The sequence below is a fragment of the Xiphias gladius genome, unplaced genomic scaffold, assembly GCF_016859285.1.
Source record: "Xiphias gladius isolate SHS-SW01 ecotype Sanya breed wild unplaced genomic scaffold, ASM1685928v1 HiC_scaffold_1473, whole genome shotgun sequence".
Taxonomy (NCBI): domain Eukaryota; kingdom Metazoa; phylum Chordata; class Actinopteri; order Istiophoriformes; family Xiphiidae; genus Xiphias; species Xiphias gladius.
The window spans coordinates 180,897-203,630 of record NW_024401803.1 but is presented as its reverse complement, the minus strand read 5'-3'; the positions used below and the strand labels follow the sequence as shown (position 1 = coordinate 203,630).

At 37.2% G+C, this 22,734-nt stretch overlaps 1 protein-coding gene across 1 annotated transcript in view; it reads right to left on the bottom strand.

Annotated features, from left to right (window-relative positions):
• ryr2a (ryanodine receptor 2a (cardiac)) overlaps positions 1 to 22,734 on the bottom strand; it is a gene marked incomplete at its 5' end in the record, with an annotated part of 184,614 nt that overhangs the window by 33,044 nt on the left and 128,836 nt on the right. Inside the window, 13 exons of the mRNA XM_040123032.1 lie at positions 88 to 216; positions 1,049 to 1,137; positions 1,571 to 1,651; positions 16,581 to 16,654; positions 18,347 to 18,423; positions 18,851 to 18,930; positions 20,008 to 20,107; positions 20,206 to 20,256; positions 20,409 to 20,460; positions 21,282 to 21,385; positions 21,543 to 21,639; positions 21,796 to 21,908; positions 22,597 to 22,731. Coding sequence (XP_039978966.1) covers positions 88 to 216; positions 1,049 to 1,137; positions 1,571 to 1,651; positions 16,581 to 16,654; positions 18,347 to 18,423; positions 18,851 to 18,930; positions 20,008 to 20,107; positions 20,206 to 20,256; positions 20,409 to 20,460; positions 21,282 to 21,385; positions 21,543 to 21,639; positions 21,796 to 21,908; positions 22,597 to 22,731 — 1,182 coding nt within the window. The remainder of the gene's footprint in view (positions 1 to 87; positions 217 to 1,048; positions 1,138 to 1,570; positions 1,652 to 16,580; positions 16,655 to 18,346; positions 18,424 to 18,850; positions 18,931 to 20,007; positions 20,108 to 20,205; positions 20,257 to 20,408; positions 20,461 to 21,281; positions 21,386 to 21,542; positions 21,640 to 21,795; positions 21,909 to 22,596; positions 22,732 to 22,734) is intronic.

Here is a 22,734-nt window from a genome sequence, read left to right as displayed (position 1 = left end):
TGGAAAATAATTTAAAGAATTTCAGGTGTCAAGTCAATTCTACATAACGACTTCATAAAGACTGATAACTGCAGTGGTTTGTCATACCTGGATGTACTCAGTCAGTGTATTGAAAACTTGCTTGGCCACATTTATTGCCTTGGAGAAATTCCTCTGGCCCTGTTCGTCAATAACATCTTTCCCAGAATAATACCAGTAGAAATCACTGATAGATTCCTGAAGAGGGAAGAAGTAGGGCAAGAAGAGGAATAACAGGAGGAAATGAAAAGGTAAGAATGAGAAGAATGAGAATGAGACTAACTATAAGAAAATTAATTGAACATTATTATTAGTAGCAGTAGTAATAACAGTAGTAGAAGCAGTAGAATGTGACTGTAGAACAGTGTGTTTGGGCAAGATTTACTGATTAAATAAATCAATAAAAACACACAATCTGAGTTAAAAAAAAAACAGCAAAAGGAAAAATGCAAATCTATTAAAAACTAATTTTAAAAAATATAATTTTGGCCATTTTTATCTGTAGTTATAAGTTACATGGTGTGTACGGTGGTCTTCCACTGTTTCTGGTGGGTGCCAAAGTCAAATTCTACACATAGTGGTTTCAACTTAGTGCTACATGATTGTTAAAAAGTTTATAATTGTACTGGTCTGTGTACGGGTACATAAATCCATCTGACTTGTATGGGAGTGTGTGTACATATGGGAGATAGTTAATTTATGGTGGCAAATGCCTAGGACATTATCGCTAGGTTAGGTAACAAGGGTATAAAACAGCTTAAATGTAAAAATAACCCAAACTAGTAACCTTAAAAAGCTGATTTTAAAAGAATATTAGAATTTCCTTTAAGACTGAAACTTTAGGCTAGTAAAGTATTTAAGTGTTAGTTTTATTAACTGTCACAATTAGTAGATTCTGCAATTCCACGAGTAACTGAACATGAGTTATATGGTTTTTAGAATAGACTGTATGATTGTATCATCATTTCCTTTTCAACTTTGGGAAATGCATCCTTTTATGAAGCAGAAGTTGTGAACAGGATCTACTAACCTGGACTCTGAGGAGGTAGTCAACAGTAGAGATGATGATGTTGACAGTCGTATTGTTGCCCGTTTGTGTCCTTAGGTAGTTTTGGAAGTCTGAAACAGGATATCACAAAACATTGCAATTTTTTGCTTGTAAAACGTGCTCAAATGAATAAATACTCTAGAGGTAAAATTTCAGTAAAATATTGCATGAAATATTGTGTTATGCCACAGACATCTGAATGAAACCCACACAGAGAAAAGCTTAACGTTGAAATATAAAGGGGTCATCTTCTGAGTACATCTTTATTCATCAGTGGGTTATTTAGGACATGGAAAAAAAGTGTGTTCTTTGACAGTGATACTGGTTAACAAAACTAATTTCCAATCATTTTTTTCAAACTGTAACCATACACACTTCAATATAAAAGAGGCTATTTGAGAGGAAATACATAGATCATAAATAAATTTACCCAAAAGTTAGATTCACAGCCATAGTCCTAGATTGAATCAATCATTAACGGAGAACACACACAAGCACACACACCTGAGTTGTGTCCCTCACAGAGCAGCTGCAGGAAGCGGAAAAGGTCACAGGTGAACTCATCATCCTGCATGACCTTCTCACCTGGCCGGAGAGAAGAAACACACAAACCCACACACATACATGTACACACATACACAGCAAGAGACACATGCAGACACACATATGCACAGGCACAGACATGGGTATGCACAAACGTACACACAAAAACACGAGCATGTGCAAACACACACATGAATGCACACACACGTTCATATAAACAGACACACATACACATAAAAAAGTCAGAACAGAGAAGACAAAAGCAGACAACAAATAGGAAAGGGATAGACGGACAAAAAGATGGAGAGTGAAGAACCATTAAAAAGAGATGGAGCTAATGTGACGAAATCGCAAGTGTTTTCTGTGAGTCAGTAAAAGGTGTATGGTCAAAATACAGAATTTTTTATCTAACACAGTCACACACACACACACACACACACACACACACACACACACACACACACACACACACACACACACACACACACACACACACACACTTGGATGAGCAGTGGGCAGCCTCAGCATGTGGTGGTGGACTGAAGTGCACTGGTCTTTAAACTGCAGCATTTTACAGTCAGGACTGGATTTAGGCTCTTTTCATGCTCTTTTCAATTTTTTCAAAGTTGTTGTACATGGTTAGAAAGAAAATGTGTTGGTTTGCGCTTTCCATTGTAGATTTGGCACAGATTACAAATACATTGAAGAAGTTGAGGACAGCTGCTCTGACTGTGCTAAAATGCTGCTTTGAACCATGCAAAAGGAAATGAAGGTCAGAAAAAGGAAGATGAGACACTACACAATAACTCAGTAGAATAGCAACATAAACATTAACAGAATACATCCATTAAATATGAAAACAAACTGGACAGGGCTAAAGGAGGAAAATCTGTAGGTCTGTAACAAGACTGAAAGTGCAGTATTTCCTATTTTAATGCAGGCAAGTTGGTGGATGTGCAGACTTTTATTATCTATAAATCAGTCCACCAGGATGTTAGAAGTTTAGTTTTACTTATCATGGCCGAAAATTACAGAATCACTGCTAAATTTTGCTGATGTCCACTTGTGTAAAGTAAAACAAAAATGGATCTGACCACACCTGCTACAAATTTAAGAATTCAACTTATGAATTACAGTGTAGTAACAAGTTTAAAGTTATTATATTATTATAATACATAATAACTACTGCAAAGACTAAAAATGATACAAGTATTCTTAGTAGTGGCACAACGGTTCAGTGTTTAGTACTGTTCCAATCCAGAACCTGTCCACGGAGTACTGTGCCTCCCACCCACTGAGTGCTGGGATGGGCTTGAGTCTTCCTATGACCCTGATATGGATAGGGTAGTATAGATAATGGATACAAGGTTTATAGTTTCATTTTCCACCACTTAATGAGGAATGGGTTGCGATGGCATCCCATACATTATTCTCCCAAGCCATGTCCTCTAGCTCTTACTGGGGGATTCCAAGTTGTTCCCAGGCAAAACAGGATATGCATTCCCTCCAGTGTGTTCTGGGTCTTTAAAAGAGTACTCTAACAATTCAGCATTGCATCTCTCTAGCATTGTCTAACTCACAATGAACACTTTAAAAACTGAACTGATCAAGACTGATGCAGCAGAACCAGAGATATTTTTTTTCACACACACTCTTCTTCCTTGTCAAAACCTGGCACCTTGATTGACCACAGTGCAACTTGACTGCCAACAATATATTCAGAGACTCAAGTTTGTTATGCTAGTAGCAGCTATTGTAACCTGGAGCCTCTGTTCTGTAGCAGAGATGAAAAGCTGGCTACACCCCAGATTTTTTTACTTTTCAAACTTCAGATCCAACCGACACTGACATCATTTTATCAGACTTCATGCAGCTCCCTCTGGAGAGACAAAAGGCTTTATAAAACTTTTTTCAATTATTTAGTAGCACTCCCCAAATCCTGGAAACAGTCTTGGATTTAAAAAAATCAGTTGAGTTACTCCTGGTGGGACGAGCCCAGAATACTTCAAAGGGATGCATCAAGGAAGGATCCTATTCTCCTCAACTGGCTTCTTTCAGTGCAAAGGAGCAGTGGTTCCATTCCAAGCTCCTTCAAGATGTCAAGGCCCCTAACCCTGTCTGTAAAGGTGAGCTAACACACCTTAGTGAAGGAGTTTAGTTCCCAGTTCACCATGATACTCTGGTTACAATGCGCTAATTACTGCCAACTCTGCACAAATGTTCCTGTCAATCTCCCACTTGATGTTACCCTCATTCGCAAACAAGAACCTGAGATAAATCCAACACTTTCTAGAAGAGTAACATGGCGTCAGACTTGGAGGTGCTGAGTTTCCTCCTGGCTGCTTAAAACTCAAGTGCAAACAATTTTAGTGTGTGGTTTTGGCCATGGTCTGAGGAAACTGTGAAGAAGCAGAACTATATCATCTGAAAAAAACAGTGAAGCAATCCAAAGGTCATCATCAATATCGCCATCAATGTCAGCAGTTCACCTGGTTAAAACAGTCTGGGCCTGCCCTTCTGAGTCATTTGATAGTTGTCCAGGAACTTCTTGAGGTAAACTGAAAGGCCTTCTCTTTGGTCTTTCCCAGAACTACTCCTACATCAGAGGTTTTGCCTCCGAAAGCGCAGAAGCTGCAGTCCTTCGGGCCTTTGGGCGTCTGCCCGTTTCTTCAAATTCTTGGTTGCAGGTTTTATTTTTGTAACTGAATTGATTTAAATTTTTATATGTTCAGGAAGTATAGAGTCAACTACAAATTTTAGATTGTAAGAAATTGCTATTTCACATAAATGTGTTCGCTAGCAATGTGTAAGTAATGTGAGGATTGGTTGTATTTGTGATAATTAATGTGATAGCAGGTCTTAAATTCCTGGATGGACTGATAGATGGAGAGGGTAAATCTTAATATTTACTCTCTTAAAAGGCAGTCTAACATCTCCAATAACTGTCCTACAGTTATTAATGCTATGGCAATAAAACTCACTATTGAATATTTTCAATTATTCATGATAAATAATTGGATGTGATAACAACAGTGCATATGATAAGATCTTTATAGTTTTCTAAATAATATTGAGTAATCAAACACTGTATTTCCTATCAAAATGATATCTAATGTTTTTCTATGATAATCTGTTTCTAAAATTGTAAGAATAAGCTGAAAATACTATTTAGTGATTAAAAGCACTTTCAGGCTTATTCCCAACAGAGTGATACAATGGATGAGGGGAATACATTTTTCACAGTTGAAAAAATAATGAGACCATATTATATCTTTATTAATATCTCAGTAAGTAAATCTTGTATTATGTCCCTATAGGTTTGTTAGGGGATTATAAAAAATGACAAGCTAAGGATGTGCTGTATTAGCACAGAAAATTTCCTCTAGTTTATCAAATCTTTTAGATTTACAGATATACACACACTATAATGCTACAACTACAACCAAATCATGATTTTAAAAAACAGTATTGGGGTGAAAATAGGTCAAAACATAAAATCAAAAAAAAGGACAGGTTATTCAAATAAGGTTTTTTCAGGTAAGCAGTAAACTGTCTACAGCTCAGCCAGTAAACTGAGAGAAGGGAGGAAGAAAGGAGGAAGGAAGGAGGAAATAATCAGAGTCCACCCTCCTCCACTCACAGAAGAGCAGGGCTATAAACACAAACTTGAAAGTCCAAAGTGCAACACTTACAGAGAAAAGTGGGAGAGGTAGACCAAATAGAACAGATGAAAAGGTGAGAGATGAGAAATAAGTAAGCAATTTCTTTTTATGAATTTTCCTGATAAATCTATTAATTAAATCCTTAAGAAAATTAATCGATAATACACATTCTTTAATATTACATTTTCCTACAAACAGTTTAAAACTGTTAAAATTTCACTTTGTACAAATACTGTATGTCCTAATATTTTTGTATTTTTGCCTTTCTAATGTAAGTTCAGTTGTACTACAACAGTTTAAACAAACCAATAAAAAAATTCAATTCTTGCTCCATGTTGTCTTAGGTTGTTAGAGCCTAATTAAGAAAAATGTAATTAACGTGAATTTACTGTTTGCTTTATTGTTAGCTTCTTCATTAGCTAACTAACTAACCAGCTTTCAATTATAATGTCCAGATTTCACTGCAGTGTAAAAACACCTTAATTATTGTCCACACTGAAAAATTGTATTTGTCCTTGTATAAATTGGCTGATTTGATCTGCAGGCAGGCCATTGATATCTATTAATCGTACGCTATGTTATGTTAAACGTACAATATGTAATTTTCTGCCGCTGGGGGTCTTTTAATCAGAAGAACAACAAAAGATGGAGTTTGGTGTTGTCATGAAGTAATGTGGGGTCATGGGAATTGTTGTCTTAACCACCATTGCTGTTAGTGCAATAAGCATCTCCCGGTTAGTATTCTTTCAGTGTTAATCATTCAGGAGGTTTTTACCGGGAGCCGAATTATCTGCAGAGGTCTCTCCCTCTCCAAAACAAACAACCAGTTAATTGAAACCAGTAAAAACACTGAATAGAGCAGTTTCATATTAAAAATCGTAAATAAATATATAAAATATATAACAGATCTAGTCGTTTTTAGACATTTTAAAGTGAAAAAGTTACATATTATACCTTTGACTGATTTTTTTCTTTTGGTCACTTGAGAGAGTGCAACAATCTGTAAACATATCATTAGAATATCTCACAGCAAACTGTTGCACCTGGCAGACACAGAGCAAAATTCATTTGGACTGGTGTTTGTGTCTACCTAATGAATGTAATCAATGTTTCCCCTTAGTTCTATTTTTGGTCTCTACCAACTCTTGAGAAAAATATGTGTCTCTTCAGCTGCTAAATGCTCCACTATGTTCACACATTAGTCTCTAACTGTTTCGTTCTGCTGTTTGCTGCTGAGCAGGTAGTGTACAGTGCCTTTTTCCAGCTTTTTCCCAGCTGCTGCTGCTGCTGCTGGACAGGTTGATGATAGTGTAGAGACTGGACCAAAACAGCAACATTCCCGGCCATGAAACCTAAACAATGAGCTGAAAGATGCTAAAATGTTTGTGTAGCTGGGGGGAACTGGAGGGTTGGTGATGATTAAGTTTCTGACCCTAAAGGAGTAGAACCCTATTATTTTTGTGTCGGTCTATTATTAGAGTTTAAGCCCAGAAGGGGCAGAACCATATTGTTTTGATGTCGTTTGATTGTTATTATTTGTCTTCTGCCAAGGCTCAAATTGCTGTGAGTTGGAATGAGCTAACCCATAGGGGGCACCACTAATACCAAAAACAAGTACCTTAAAACCTGGAGGAGTAAATCTCACTGAATTTGGTGAACATGATCTGGGGGCATGTATTAACCAAAATCTGAAGTGACATATTGATTGGTGCATGTTGGTGTGGCCTATTCATCATTATCTGCAATCTTATTCCTTTGCTCAATTTACTGTGAGTTAGATTAAGTTAGAGACATGGAAATTGGTGCAATAACTGAAAATGATGTGCCAGTGGTTCCCGTGAAATATGGTTGAATTGGCCTGATGGTGGCACTATAATTAAGAGCCATAAAATTGATACTTTGAAAAACATGCATGAGCCTGGTGCAAAATGTGCCATAAATCAATGAGTTTGTTCAATCATCACAAAACTTGGTAGATAGTTATGCTGGGCTAAGTTTGTAATATTATCTTAAAATTGGCCAATAAGGGGCACCACAATATAGTATTTTCATAGGGCTTTTATTTTGAAACTGGGCTTTGTTTCTTGAGAATTGAAGCCTCTGTCTTAGTGGCCTTGCTTACTTAAACATAACGTTAAGTGCCTATATTTATGGAATTTATCTTATTTTGTCACTCTGCATGCATTTTGCAATAAAATAAATCATGAATACTTATTCAGTGTGTTGTCAGCATATTCCTAACATTGGTAGAGTATCGACAACTAATGTTTGAAAATTGCTATATTGTAATTTGCCCTTCATATTTATGATTGCTGATGAATTGCACACACAATTGAGAAATTAATTTTGAACAATATGTATTTGGGTTATTTTTGTATTCATTGCAGCCCTAAGAGAGTGGGCAAGAAAATTACAGTGATAGTGGCTGAGAACACAGATGGGATTGTAGACTTCACAACAGAAAACAACCAGCATAGTAACCATTTTCATTACTGAGACAAAACAACCAGCTGACTTTAGTAGGACTACATAACCATGAGGGTGTGGGTGGGGGATGAGGATGGGGGTGGGGGAAGGTAAAGGCTCATATTAGTAATATTTATAATGTGCCAGATACTGTACAAATCCTGAGAGGGAGGCATATGTGGGTTATGTTTTAGATGGCAGGTTGTGGCAATACAGCTTAAACTTCTACTACTGCCTGGACATGTCTAGATTTTTAAATCTTAAAATCTATATGGTATATTCCAAAACAAGTCATCATAGTATCATCATCAGTTAACTATTGTTACTATTGTCACAAAGAAAGACATGACACATTTTATATCAAAATTCAGAAATGGACTAAGACTTTAAATATTATAAAAAAGACGAACTACAAATCCAACCACAGAGTGACTTGTAATTGGTCGAGACTAAAAAACAAATGAAAACAAAACAAACAAACAATAAAAAACATCAGAATGGTGAGGGTAAGGCAGAAAAGTAGCTACAAGCACAGAGCTGGTAAGGACAAGGTTTGAAGGTCTACACTTAGGACCTGGACAGAACTGACACAACAACTAACCAACCGTACTGTAAGAGCGAGAGAGAGACCAACCAACACACAGGAAAATGGCAGAAGGCATAATTACCACGCTCATGAGTGATGACTGAGGGAGGGAAGAAAGTGCAGTAAACCAAAATGAGAAAAGGAAAACAGGGGAAAGGAAGAAAGAGAGAAAGAAAGTAAGAAACAAAGAAAGAAACAAAGAAAAAAATTACATATAGGGAAAACAGCTTTGAAAATTCTGAATTTAGTTGTTTGATCAACATGGAAGAAATAATAAAAGACTAAATAACAGAAGAATTGTACAGCTGAGTAAAACTCAAAAAGAGTTGGTGGTTAAAGTTTTTTTTTTTTTACAGTGAGGAAGGTATGAGTAATGGTGCAGTAATGAGTAATACAAAGTCAGTTCTAGTGATTATTGGTTTAACCTGGGCTCAAACTACAGTAAATTTGGGCCGAGGGGGTTTACAGATCCAGTCTTAAACCTCCCAAAATGCTTGCAGACTCATCGGGACCACTCCAATAATATCAAACATGTTTGATATTTAAGCCAGAGTCAGACTACAGGAGTTTGATGTTTTTTTCTCTAATCTCAAACATGCACACACTACAAGATCTGAAAATAATGGTATATCACAAACTCCAGGATATAATTAAGATTATCGTCCCAGATGGAGCAATCAGGGAGTAATACACCACCTTACATGAACTCATACGATCTCATGGTGAAGCATATGTAAACAAAATGGTGACTGTGGTGCAAAAACTTGCTTTAACGTTAGTAATACCTTGCAGTGAGAAAAAACAAAGCAGAAGGCTAAACATTTCTGGTTGAGAAAATGGTTGGGGAGATACAGGCAACATGCGTTGTCTATTGTTCAGCAAAAACTGGAGGTGAGATCATAATTCCTAAATTTCAAACATGTTTGATATTATTGGGGCAGCCCCAATGAGTCTGCAAGCAGTTTGGGAGGTTTAAGACTGGATCTTAAACCCCTCACATTACCAGATAATCTGGGCCGAACATTGGTACTGACCTAGGTCCCAGACCAGTTTTCTCCTTCGATTGTCGAGAGGGGTGAATCGGCAATATATCTTCCCAAAACTCCTGAAGTTTGAGCCAAGCTTTAGGAGTTAATCTGGATGATTACACTTATGATTACTTTCACAATAGCCAATAATGTTAGTCCCAGAGCATCTGATGGTGTTGCCAAGCAATGGTAAACATTCTAGCACTTTTGGCTAACATTAGCTAGCATACTACTGTTGACTGATATTAAAACTGACAGATAAAAACTCACCTCCAGCTCTCGCTGAAGAATAGATAACCTATGTTGACTGCGTATCCCCAATCATTTTCTCATCCAAACTCCTCTAGCCTTCTGCTTTTGTTTTTTACTCACTGCAAAGTATTACTAATGTTAAAGAAGGCTGTTCCTCTTCTTCTTTTGAAATTTGCAGCAGACTAGACACAGCAAAGGGGTATTGCTGCCCTCCACAGGTCATCTGTAGAATTCCATTGAATGTTAAATCTTTATGTAGAGTCCTGTATGATGGAGAAAATTAATTCTTTTGTTATTGCACATGTTCCACAATGAGTATTGATATCAGTGAATGATTTGTGACTCCAGTTTCTGACAGCTCTGCTTGCATGAAGCTTCTCTCTGTGTGATAGTTGGCACATTCCATCAAGGTGTGATTTACAGCTTCTGCCTGTCTACAGATGCATTTTCCATCCGTGTGCTCACCAACCGTTGCCAGCCCATGACTGAGTGCACAGTGACCCAGTCTCAGCCTAGATATTGCCAAAACATCCCCCTGCCCATTCTTGTATGTGACATGTGTTTCAATGTTTGCTGAATTGAAAAATAAAACCTGCCTTAGTTCTCCCCCTCTCATTCTTTTTGCAATAATTTTGCTATTCCTTGTTGTATTAAGCTCTTACACTCAACCCTTCGATACAGTACTTCCAAATCTAATTCCTTCCTGTTGACTTGTTGCTGTGTTATCAGCTTCTTCATTCCCCTGTACTCCTATTTGCACTGGGGTTCAGAAAAACACAACAATATTCTCCAACTTAGATACCTGATTTAACACATTCAAAATTTCAACTACTACCTCTGGTCAGGCACCACTTTTTCCACCCTTCATGCTGCTGTAGGATCTGAGCATATAATTATGTTTCCTGGTCTAGCTTTCTCCACCCACCCAAGTGCCCAGAAGATTACCACAAGCGTTGTAGTGAAGACTGACACATGATTTGATATCTGCTTTTGATCCATCGTACTCATGATTTGATATCTGCAATTACAGATACAACATGGATGTTGTATCTGTAATTGTGGAATGCTTATTCCTATTGCAACTTTTACATTGTTCAGATTCTTGTAGCCTTCAGTGTAAATCTGTATGAAATCTGCCCATTTTTCTTTAAGATGGTCACTAACTAAAGTCACAGTATCACTTGCATCCTTCTTCTTGATTTGGTCTAATATGGAAAAGTTTACATCGGTTTCTGGCAAAGGCTATGGTGGAACAGGTGGCCAGCACACTGCTGGGCCCATCAGCAAATCTTTCACTCCCACTTACTGTGCTCTCTCACTCATGGAATTTATTAGACTCCCCCTCCTAACTTTTCCACCCCTTCCCTGAAGCTCCCAGTGCTCCCCCCACAAACACTTTGCAGGTATTAAGTACCTATAACTCTGTAGCTTAGACCAATAGTTCAGAGACAATTTGCTCCTTCTCAGCTCTGAAGAAGATTCCCCCATTTCAGTTACAAGAGCATTGATAGGTGTTGTCCTAAAAGCCTCATATTCTAAATGCTTTAACCTTCACCACATCAAGCTTCTTTAACTGCTGTCTCATATGCCATACACCTATAAGAAACTGCAGATCTTCGAATTGCCCTGTATATCAACATTAATGCTCCTATATCTGCTCCCCAATCAGTTCCTACCAGACATTGTAAGTCATTAATGATTTTCTCACACTTTACAACTATCTTCTCTAGATGTACCCTCCATGCCATTCTCTCCTCAAACCAGGCGCCCAGGAATTTGAATGTTTTAACTCTTTCAATATATAGCCTGAGGTCCTGCTGTGATCCTTTCTTTTCAATACCGAAGACCACATACTTTGATTTTGCCACAGAAATCTTAAAAAAACCAATTCCTCTGCCCATGTCACTATTTTATCCAATGCCTGCTACAGTTGCTTATGACTATGGTCTAAATTTTGACCTCTTTTCCATATGGCCCTATCATCAGCATTAGTGATACAACTAAAACAGTTCCCACTTTACAAAAAATATCATTGATCATTATATTAAACAAAATTGGGCTGATTACACTTCCCTGGGGGGTCCCATTAGCCATTCTTTCTTCACAGGATATAGCCCCACCTACAGTCCTGGTTGAAATTACTGGCACCCCTACATTTTAAGAACAGAATTTAGAATATCTTCGGAAATAAATGCAAATTAACCAATTTTGTATAGTCAAAATATCTTTACTTAAATGTCCAAAGTTACTTAACAAAAGAAAATTAAATTTAAAAAAATTTTGCATAATAGTGAAAAAATACAAACACAAAATGTATCTAAGACACAATAATTGGCACCTTTCACTAATATTTGGATGCAGAACGTTTGGCAACAATGACAGCTTCTTGTAGCATTTCTTTTAGCCATCTAGAAGCTTCTAGCATCTGTCTGCTTGTAGGGTCTGCCCCTCTTCCACTGTATGCATTCAAGCTATTTTAAGTTTGTCAGAGTCTGCAATGGCAGATTTCAGCTCTCTCCAGGATTTTCAATAGGATTTAGGTCAGGACTCATTGCTGGCCAGTTTAAATCTTTTCCTTTTCAATCTTTCTTTTGTGCTGCTGGATGTGTGCCATGGGTCTTTGTCCTGCTTTGTCCTACCTATCTTTCTGACACTGGGTAACATATTTCGGTCTAAAATGCCTTGTTAATCTTCTGATTTCACAGCATAATAGAACCCCCACCATGCTTTACTGTAGGTAAGGTGTTCCTTTCCTTGCAGGCTTCATTTTGTCACTTACAAACAAACTGATGCACTTCATGCCCAAAGAGCTCTACATTGATATCATCTGTCCATTGATCATTTTCCCAAAAAGACTAGTTTATCTATGAAAGATTTTGCAAACATTAGTCTTGCCTTTTTGTGTCTTTCTTTCAATAGTGGTGTCCTCCTTGGTCTTCGTCCATGGAGCCCTACTTGGTTTAGTGTGTGGCTTATGATATGGGCTGAAACCACCACTCCAGATTGCTCCAGGTCAGCCTAAAGCTCTTTAGATGTCTGCACCAACCTTCACAGACTTCTCTGAGTTTCTTCTTTGCACCACGTCCTGGCAGTGTCTGAACAGTTTTATGACTGGAAAACTCCTTGCTAACAAAAGGGATTTCAAGATCTTTGACGATTGCCTTGTAGCCTTTGGAATTGTTATGTTTTTCAATAGTAGCATTTTTGATGCTCTCCGCACTCTTGTCTTCGCCACTGTGAAAAAGAAACTGGAAACAATCAGCCCTTTCTTATGAAGTCAAACCATCCTTCAGTGGTTAATTCAGGTAATCTGAACACTGAAAATACACCATAGGTGAGTCTTATTCTATTTTTATTTTGTTAAAGGAACTAATTTAAATTAAAAGTTAGAAGCCTGAAAAGACCCACCTGTGTTTGCATTTTGAGTAAAGCAAAGTACTAAGTGAGTGATCTCCAACTCCAATTTTTGTTGTTGATCAGTAACTGTGGCCCTTTTTTGTAAAATATTCTGATTATACAAAATTGGTTAATTTGCATTTATATCTAAAGATATTCTAAATTTTGTACTTAAAAAGCAGATGTGCCAATAGTTTCAACAAGGAATGTACAATATATGGTAATTGATAGCTTGAGTGGTATTACTGATCCAAAACCTGCACATCCATTCTTTACTTTCAAAAGCACCTGAAACTCTTCTTCCCCATTAGGCATTTCCATCCTCCTGCTCTTAACCTGCCTGTCCATGTCTCTTATCTGATGAATGTTCAATATCTTGAGATAAGTTCTTATATCTTTTAACCCTTTTATTTTTCACACCTCGATCCTTCCTGGGCCCTCCACTCTCCACAAGCTGTTTACAACAGCTCGGTACTGCAGTCAACGAGAATTAGCATGAAAGTGCTGCTACTGGACATATACAGGCCATCAGCCGATACTCCTACAGTCTACTCCAAAATCCACAGTCCATAATCCAAGTCAATTTATCTGTATCTAAATCAGATCAATCAACTTTGACATCACGTAAATCAACTTATGTGCCTGACCGTTAAAACTACCTCTGATTGTCAGCTGTGTCATACATCCATCGTACTCTGCAGGAAGAGTTGTCGACCAGGAAATATAAAAACCACAGTCTCCATTTGTTTACATATGCGTCGCCATTAGATCACTTGAGATCATGTGTGCTGGTGCATTGCTCCTTGATTGCTCCCTCTGGCTGGATAATCTTAATAATATCCTGTCGTATGTGAGGCGCCCCTTTTTTTTCAGATCTGGTGTGTGTGCATGTTTGAGATTAGAGAAAAGAACATCTGTGAAGTTTCTCCTTATGTGCATGATGCAACTGGATTTCAAATTCGGTTAGGATTTTAAAACTCCTGTAGTCTGTCTTAAGGAAGAGTTTTTTTCTCCATTCTGTACATACAGGGATGGAAAACAATCAATCAATTGAGTAAAAAATACCATGAATCTGAATAAACACCTCATTATGAACATTATGAGCTTTAAAAATGCATTATATTTATTGTTTTCAGTAATAATATATTGTCAGGTGTTCTTGTTATTTTGTCCACTCACGTAACACTGTAATATATATTTACTTGATATTTAAAGTCATCATTTACCTGTAGTGGAAACCAAGAAATTAAGTATGTAATATTAATGTAGTAATGACTGTTTTTATATTATGCAGCAATCATTAAAGCAAAGTGTTAATTTTCTGTAGTGACTACTCCGTAATCAAGCAGTACGTAGTAGTATAAAATTTAAAAATAAGCAGGGTAAAATTAACATGGAGTAATATGGAAGTTAAAGACTGTCACCTAAACATTATTTCAAATATACATGTTGTTAGTTTTTTTCTGAATAAAGGCCACAGTCCTCAAGCTCTTTTGCATGGTTATTTGTGAATTCATAGGTTATATTTATTAGTATTTAGGTTATTATCTTAAAAGATATAATAACATTATTATAAGTTATCAGGTCATAAGTCTTCATGTCTAAACAACGAAAAAAATGTCTCTGTCAGAGCCTTCCAAAACAATCCATGTGACCAAAAAATGAGTCCCATGAGTGTTTTCTGATCTCCCGACTCAATAGTTAAGCTGTGGTTATGTTTAGTTCACTAAAATGTCTTGGTTAAAGTTAGAAAAATATTGCACTCATGGTTAAGGTTTGGAAAAGATCACCTCCATGTTTAGAAGAAAGTAAATTTGACTTTTTGTAGGATACCCACAGTCTTACAGTTTCACACATGTTGTAGGACAAAGTCTGTACTCCCAACAATTCATTGTGACCTCCTCCCTGAGGGGTTTTATAGTGGCAAATAACATCACTCTACATCCCTCTCTGCTCAGCTACTTACGGAAAAGAGTCATCAACTGCAAAAGGCATGTATAAATTAGGTGAAATTAAAGTGTAAAGGGAGATCAGAAATGTCATATACTGTAATAAAATTACTTTAGGTATTTACCTTTTTAACCAAAAATTACTGAAAACAAACAACTGCACCTTTTATTATAACATGATAATAATTTATGTACCAATAATTACCTCATAATAACATTTATTACCCAGTACTTGGAGTTATTAACCTTTTGCAATCTAGTTCTACAAAACAGTAAACCAAACAAAGGAAAGTTTCTTACACTGTTGTAGACTGTCTACATAAAGGTAACTGATTTGGATTTTGAAGAGAATCAGTGTGCAATCTAAAGGATGATTGTGAACATTTGCAACAAATGTATACACACAGAAGATGTAACAAGCAAATCATGATCACATACATGTACACCAGGGACTTTTACACTTGTACACCAGGAATCCTACTTGATAATGCAGATGAACAACAGGTAGTACTGCATTACCAATTCATTAAAATAAAACACTCAACCAAAGTAATGACCAGAAAAATGGGACAAAGCAAAATAAAGAATGATGATGAATGACAGGAAAAAAGACCTATCATGTATCAAAAATAATATCCAAGATCTGGACACCAAAGAGTATATTTCTTCTAGCACAGCTACTTTAATAATCACTTTCTAAACGGTTATCAGTCCTGAAGATCACTCTAGAACACGCTAATGTAAATCTTTTCATTTGATACCTTGATGTTTTGAATTGGAGAAAGAACAGTTTTACCCTCAGCTACCTTACAATCTACCTTTTAGTGTTAATCTCTGAAACCCATGGTCCTAGCAAGCACTGCCCTCTGGATTTTTGCCAGTTGCGACAGTGGGGCTGGTTGTTTTCGCCTTTGTGTGTGTGTGTGTGTGTGTGTGTGTGTGTGTGTGTGTGTGTGTGATCATGGTAAAATGTGGTCCTGAAGACACCTACTGTAGTGGTAACTACCAAAGAGGTTGTTTTGAGTACTTTGGCAGGTGTTTATATGTCTGTCAGTTGACAGATTTTGTAATAGCATTACAACCTTGCAAGATACAGTCAAAAAAGTTTACAGGTGTGTAGTTAAGATCAAAATGAAGACTGATTTCGAAGATGGTTGTGGTCCGAGCAAGGGCACCGGAAGTAGGGGGATTGGAAGTGGGGGTGTGGCCACTGACCCACTTTACAAACCTGGGACACATTCGTTTTAAGTCATGGATAACTATATCCCAGTTTCAATCATTCCCCTCCACTGTAAGACATTAGGTAAAACTACAGACCTTATTGTGGTTGGATCGCAACTGCTGCACTGCCTTTCAATAATGTAGTAATAACTACTGAGGATTCCTGGGTCGGAATGTCAACATGTTGATGGGTGTTGCAGCTTGTGTGATCCCATCGCAAAATGGTCTCTAGTAATAGATAGGATTAAATGTACCATCCTGACGTTTCTAAATAATTTAGGTACTTCCTCTTATTTAGTAATGCTTCAGAGCAACAACACTAATCTTCAACTCAGAAAAAGAAATGTGTAATTAACATTTCTTTCTTTTGCTATGTAATAAATGTATAAGGTTAAAAATTATGAAGCTTACCCGATCCCTCCTCTGTCACCATTCCCAGTCCTTCTGCTTTGTTCTGCCTCTCAAATGCATTTAGATCCAGAACACTGAAACACAGACAAATGTAAAGTGAAATTCTGTACTCCCTTTACTGATCTTCCTTCCACCTGCAACTTTGGCCAGTAATTTGAGCACTATTCTGTTCATTACCATACATAAACACCTGAAAGCACCTTTGTCCAGAGTAACATCTGAAAACTGCACTCAGTTTTCATTTTAATGTAATACCTTAAGTTATCTTCTCTTACAAACTCTCAAGGGAGTGCTGTAATCAATAAGGTTGTCTACTCAGTGCTAAATAAATATTGGTATTGGTGTATGTACAGTACTAAAAACTAATAATCATATCATGAATTCAAAGATAGGACCAGTTCCACAAATTTCTCTTTAAAGGAATGCTCATTTGCACTTTGTGGATGTTCTATGCATTACATGTCACTAGACTGATGTATGTGTCTGGATAATGTTAGGGAGACTTGCCCTGTTTAGAAAAACACTCTGGACAGAGTAAACACAGAAATGATCGTTGAGGAAAAATAAGTATATCGCATACAGGTACCTTACAACCTTGGAACCAAGGGGAGAACCTCCTCGAACAAAAGACAAAGTGTAATTTATAATTTCCTTTGAGACAATGCCGAAGGCAATGATCGGCCACTTATCCAAAAACCACATTATATTAACCAACTGAAAAGAATCACGAGCCTTACATGAGCTGTGCACACGCTATGCCATGTATGCACAGGAAAATCATACTCATCCTAAAGAAGGCCTCCTGAGTACATCTGAAATGACTTATCATGATGTTTTTACTTTCTTCAGTTCACTTTCTTCAGTTAACCACATTCGAGTACACCTACCATAGGTACAGAGCTTGTTCTAAAACCACACAATTACAACATAAGGAGTAAGTGATAAATCAAAAAATAACTGACAAACAAAGGATTCCAATGATTCATTTAAAGTGTGCTGAATTAACCATTTGCAGTACCTGTTTGCAGTGTACCCTTAGATGTACAGGAAACTACCACTGGATTACTTTGGTACTGAAGAAAACTTCAAAACATGATTCTCAAGCAAGTTCTGCAGTTATAAGGATCGTCTTTTATCTATGAACTCTAAGCGGATTAATATGGATGTTTATTCATGATGGACATCAAAGGTAGTATCTTCAGGAAATCATAATAAATCTAAAAATATGTGTATCATGTCTGTGTGTTTAGCTTTAACTCAGTTATGACTTTGAGGAATGTGACTTTTGGCACTAGGTGTTTTAAAGTAGCTTAATCACCAACATGAGCTGTGTTACAACCACTGTTGGTGCTGTAACTGGGGACTGTATTGGTGAGAAGCCAAATCAGCAGCCAAACTAGAATGACTCACTTACTGTTGTTTTCAGAACATCTGCATGCATCTGTCATTTTCACATCACACACTACCTTTGTCTCAGGTCTCTCCCTCCACAACCCTCCCTTCAACTGTCCAAGATTTTGGAAACCTATGTTCTGAAGTAATGTGGAGTGATAACCAGATAAGTGTGCATGCAACCATAGTTATTGTAACTGATTTTTTATCTTTTAAATGTATGCTCTATATTCAACACCTTAGCTAAATACTTGATTGAGTGAACCTGTCAAAAGAATCCACAGTCAGTACCCATTAACTAACCCAGCTGTGGTATGAATACATTGTAAATATATTTTTTTCAGCCTTGAATCAGAAAGAGTTTGTAGAGTTACCTGCATGACTGCATCAGACCAGCCAAACTCTGAAAAAAGCCTACATCCTTCTTTTCTTTCAGATAATCCAACATTTTCTGTCAAAGAGACAAAGAAAGACCACAGAGGAAATTGGGATAGCTGAGTTATATTTTAGACTCACTTCTGATTTAAAACAAGTACAGGACAAGTACAAAGGATGGGCACAATCATAGGAACAATTGTATTGTGAAACAGCACTCTGACAGGGTCTCAACAAACAGTACACATTTCAAAGAAATACAGGATTAGAATGAATATAATATGAAGAATGAATATAACACACATAAAATACACATGTTCCTGTTATTCTGTCTGTGTCTTGTCGTTATCAGAATCTAGATACATACTGACAAAATGCACAAGGTCAAAATTATCTCCATGTACAAATAAACATACACCCTTAAAAATACAATGCAAACACAAACAAACACTAACAATGACACGTTTCATGACACAAACCAAAGTGAGTGAGTACTGTAATACCTGCTGTACAATAGAGTTTCCTCCATTGAGAATAGCTATTCCCAGCTTCAGAGTAGAGGCCACTATGGGACCCATCTCACCTGGTGAAAAGGAAAAAACACAGAGAAAACAACTTGTCATTATTCCTTTATCTACCACAGAGTAGGGTCATTCCAAGTCTTTGTCTTTCCCAACAAAAGATCATTGCATGTTTAAATTTTAATAACTTAGCTGCCACTCTCTTTCAGAAAAAGGATGAATGTAGTTGACAATAATACTGTAATTGCAATGACCACATGTAGTGTATATTACCAACTCCTGAATTGTTGACGTGTCTTAATTAGTCATTATTAGAATCATTAGTTTATATTCACCCAAATTAAAGTTAACAGTTACAGTATAATGAGCAAAGACTTGCTGAATGAATCTCTTTAATTTCAGAAAATACTATTTCTTAGAGTTAAAAGTTAGAAGCTTACAAAGACCCACCTGTGTTTGGATTTTGAGTAATGCAAAGTACTAAGTGAGCTATCTCGAACTCGAATTTTGGTTGTTGTTCAGTAACTTTCTTAAAATATTTCTTAAAATATTTTGATTATAAATATAAAATTCGTTAATTTGAATTTATTTCTGAAGATATTCTAAATTATGTACTTAAAATTCAGGGATGCCAATACTTTCAACCAGGACTGTAGGTGAAATTCTGCCAATTTGTGATTAGAATGCTTATTTGGAGACAAACTCAAACTATGAAATCCTATTACATTTTTTGGTTTGAGTTTCCTTCCCGTAATGTAAGCAACACCTTCAAATGTCACTGGAATGCTGTTCAAATTTCAAACTTTTACAATTTCAATATTCTAACCCAAATTTCAACTAAAATCCACCATGGTCAGTTGTATACAGACACCGTGTATGTACATGGCTAGTCCCTTGAGATGTAAGAGAAAGTACTGTAAGACATGCAGTTGTTCATGGTTTTACCATTTTATTGTTTTTTGTGTTTTATCAGCGGATTCATATGAAGTCCCATGCGTTGCTGTCTATTGAGACATTATCTTCAGTTGTCAAATAAAATTATAGGACCTTCTGTTAGTGTTATCATATTTTAGATCTGCTTTTTCTTATTATATAAAATCACAACTATCCAAGAGAAATCACTGAGGACTTGAACCTACCTTTGCTAGCGCTGATGGTTTGAAGCACCATCTCAGCAGCTCCTCGGTCATGTAGCCGAGCCTGCTGATACAACAGCTTCTGCTTCTCCATCTCCTTCTCCTATTCATGTTAAACACAATACAACAAGTAGCATAACAGTCTACAGCTAAAACCACCATGAAGAATGACAGACAGACACAGAGTGACTGATCACCTACTTCAAAACTCTTCACTTCCTCTCCGTCTTCATCCTGTTCATCATGGCAACTCTGTGGATAGAAGATTGATGAAAAACAAAGGTACATATGAAGGCAACAATTAATATTGTCAACATCATCGTCCGCATCATCTTTTGATAAGCCAGCTATTTCACTTGTAAGTAATGAAAAGGTTTTCAGTACTGGCATTCAGTAGCTGATACCTTAGCCATGATGTCAGCATAGGCCATGTAAAGATTATCCTCATCCAGTTTACTGCAACAGGAAATACACACACACACACACACACATTAGCACAATTTGACTAAACATACTAATGACTGAACAGGTTTTATTTTTTAAGCTGCATTAAGCATTTTTTTTAATCATAGCATTGATTCAAATTACTCTGGTTATGTGAGCTTTTTACTGGTACTGCTGATCCCACTGAAAATCCAGTGCCGCTGGATACTACTTTTAGCCACTTTAAGCTCATTGTTTTGATTCAAAACATGCCGACTGGAAGCAACACAAGCTCCCAAAAACTATTTGTAGACTGTACTCATCCACTTTGAAACAGCAAAGACGATAGATAAATAAGTGACTGGTGAAGAGAGTTGAACATCTAACAAGTCAGACAGATCCAGATACTTTTCTCAAGGGCTGACAACGATAAAACACCAGTGAATGTTGGCCTTAAGTTTGACTGGTGGCCAGACAGAGGACAGCCCTTTTTCCTAGATATGTAAATTGAAAGTTGTTTGGTAGCATAGTAACTATAATTTGAGGCTCATTGCTGTGAATATATTTTGGAGTCTTTCTGTTCCAAAAATTCTTAAGGCAGCTTTAAGTAGTGGATATATTGTTAACACTCATTCTATTTACAACAGTGATTATTTGCCATACTTACAAGTATAAATAGTGATATAGTGGTAAATATAAAGGATGGTAATTTGTGATCTTGAGTTTTCATACTCCCTTTTATGACTTTATAAAAATGATCAGTTCCTATAACTGAGACTTATGTTGGTGTGAGAAAATACTTCACATTTGGTAGAATCTTGTATCCTACATATATATCTATGAGAACCTACCACTTCTCTGTGAGGGCTGTTCTACTGAACAGCTGAATAAGCTGATGCAGTGGATCAATGTGCTTCACCCCTTCCTCTTCTTCTAATGGCTCTTGTTCACCTGGTTTCTGACATAGACACAGATTCACAATCAGAAGTGATTTAAGGGTACACACTGAAAAAATAATTTGGTCTCAGAGTCAATTTTTTCTTCAAAGTAAAAGAAATTGTGCCAGGGGCCAAAATAATTCCACTTGTTTTACATTTATATTGAAATGAACTAACAGCAAGGTCCTCTATGAGTTTATCTTCAAAATAGTGTTCCTCTGCCTCAATCCAGGACTTCTCATAGCCCTGCAGGAACAAGTTGACAGCCCGGTGCCTAGTTTGGGGAGATACAGGTAAGAGTAATAACTTCATAATAATATTTTCACGTTTTTTTCTTACAACATATACCTGATATGCAGTACACACAGATGGACACTCTAAATCTAACTTACAGTGTGTTTGTGTTTATGTGTGTGGGTGTAGAACATACCTGGGCAGGTTATAGAGCGGTGCCATCCTGAAGCAAGCGACCACTGCTCTCTTCCTCTGTTTTGACAGAAGTTTGTGCCACACTGCCTTCTTACTTCGCTGAGGGTGCTCAACCTAAACACACAAACTGAACTCAGTAGGGAAGTGGGTCAGTGTCTGGAGACCATATAATCAACACCTCTAGGACAGCTGGTTACAGAAGTGCATTTGTAAACAATATTGGCTTAACAAAATTGGACAGACATGATTGTTTCACATCACATCAGCTCTTCTAAGAGGAGAGAGCTGGCCAGCTTTTCTTCAGAAGCGGTTCTTCTCCAGAAGGATCACAAATACGCAATACATCAACCCAAATATGATTATACAGAACTGCATATATTGTATGGATAGTTCCCATTGCACCTACTACCTAACTCCCTGAAATGCAATGTGTCTTCTGCCCTGTATCATCTTTCATTCTCCACACACACACACACACACACACACACACACACACACACACACACACACACACACACACACACACACACACACACACACACACACACACACACACACGCACACACACACACTCGTCATACATCAGTTGTGAGGACACATTGACATAATGCATTCCTTAGCCCCTCACCGTAACCCTAACCTAAAATTAATTGAAACCTGAACCATAAACCCAAGTCTTAACTCTCAAACAGCCTTTTGAAGTTGTGAAGACCAGCCAAAATCCACTCACAATGATAGTTTCAAACCAAAATTTGTTCACACAACCATAGAAAGAAATGTACACACATACATACACACACACCTGGTCTAGGTGGAAGAGGACATGAGCGATGTCCAGGACTCTCTCCACAGTCTTCTCTGGGTCAGAGGTGTCGTCATAGTGATTAGGGAGGTCCCTGTACAGAGCCATCTGCCAACGAATAGCTGGGTCCTCCAGCTG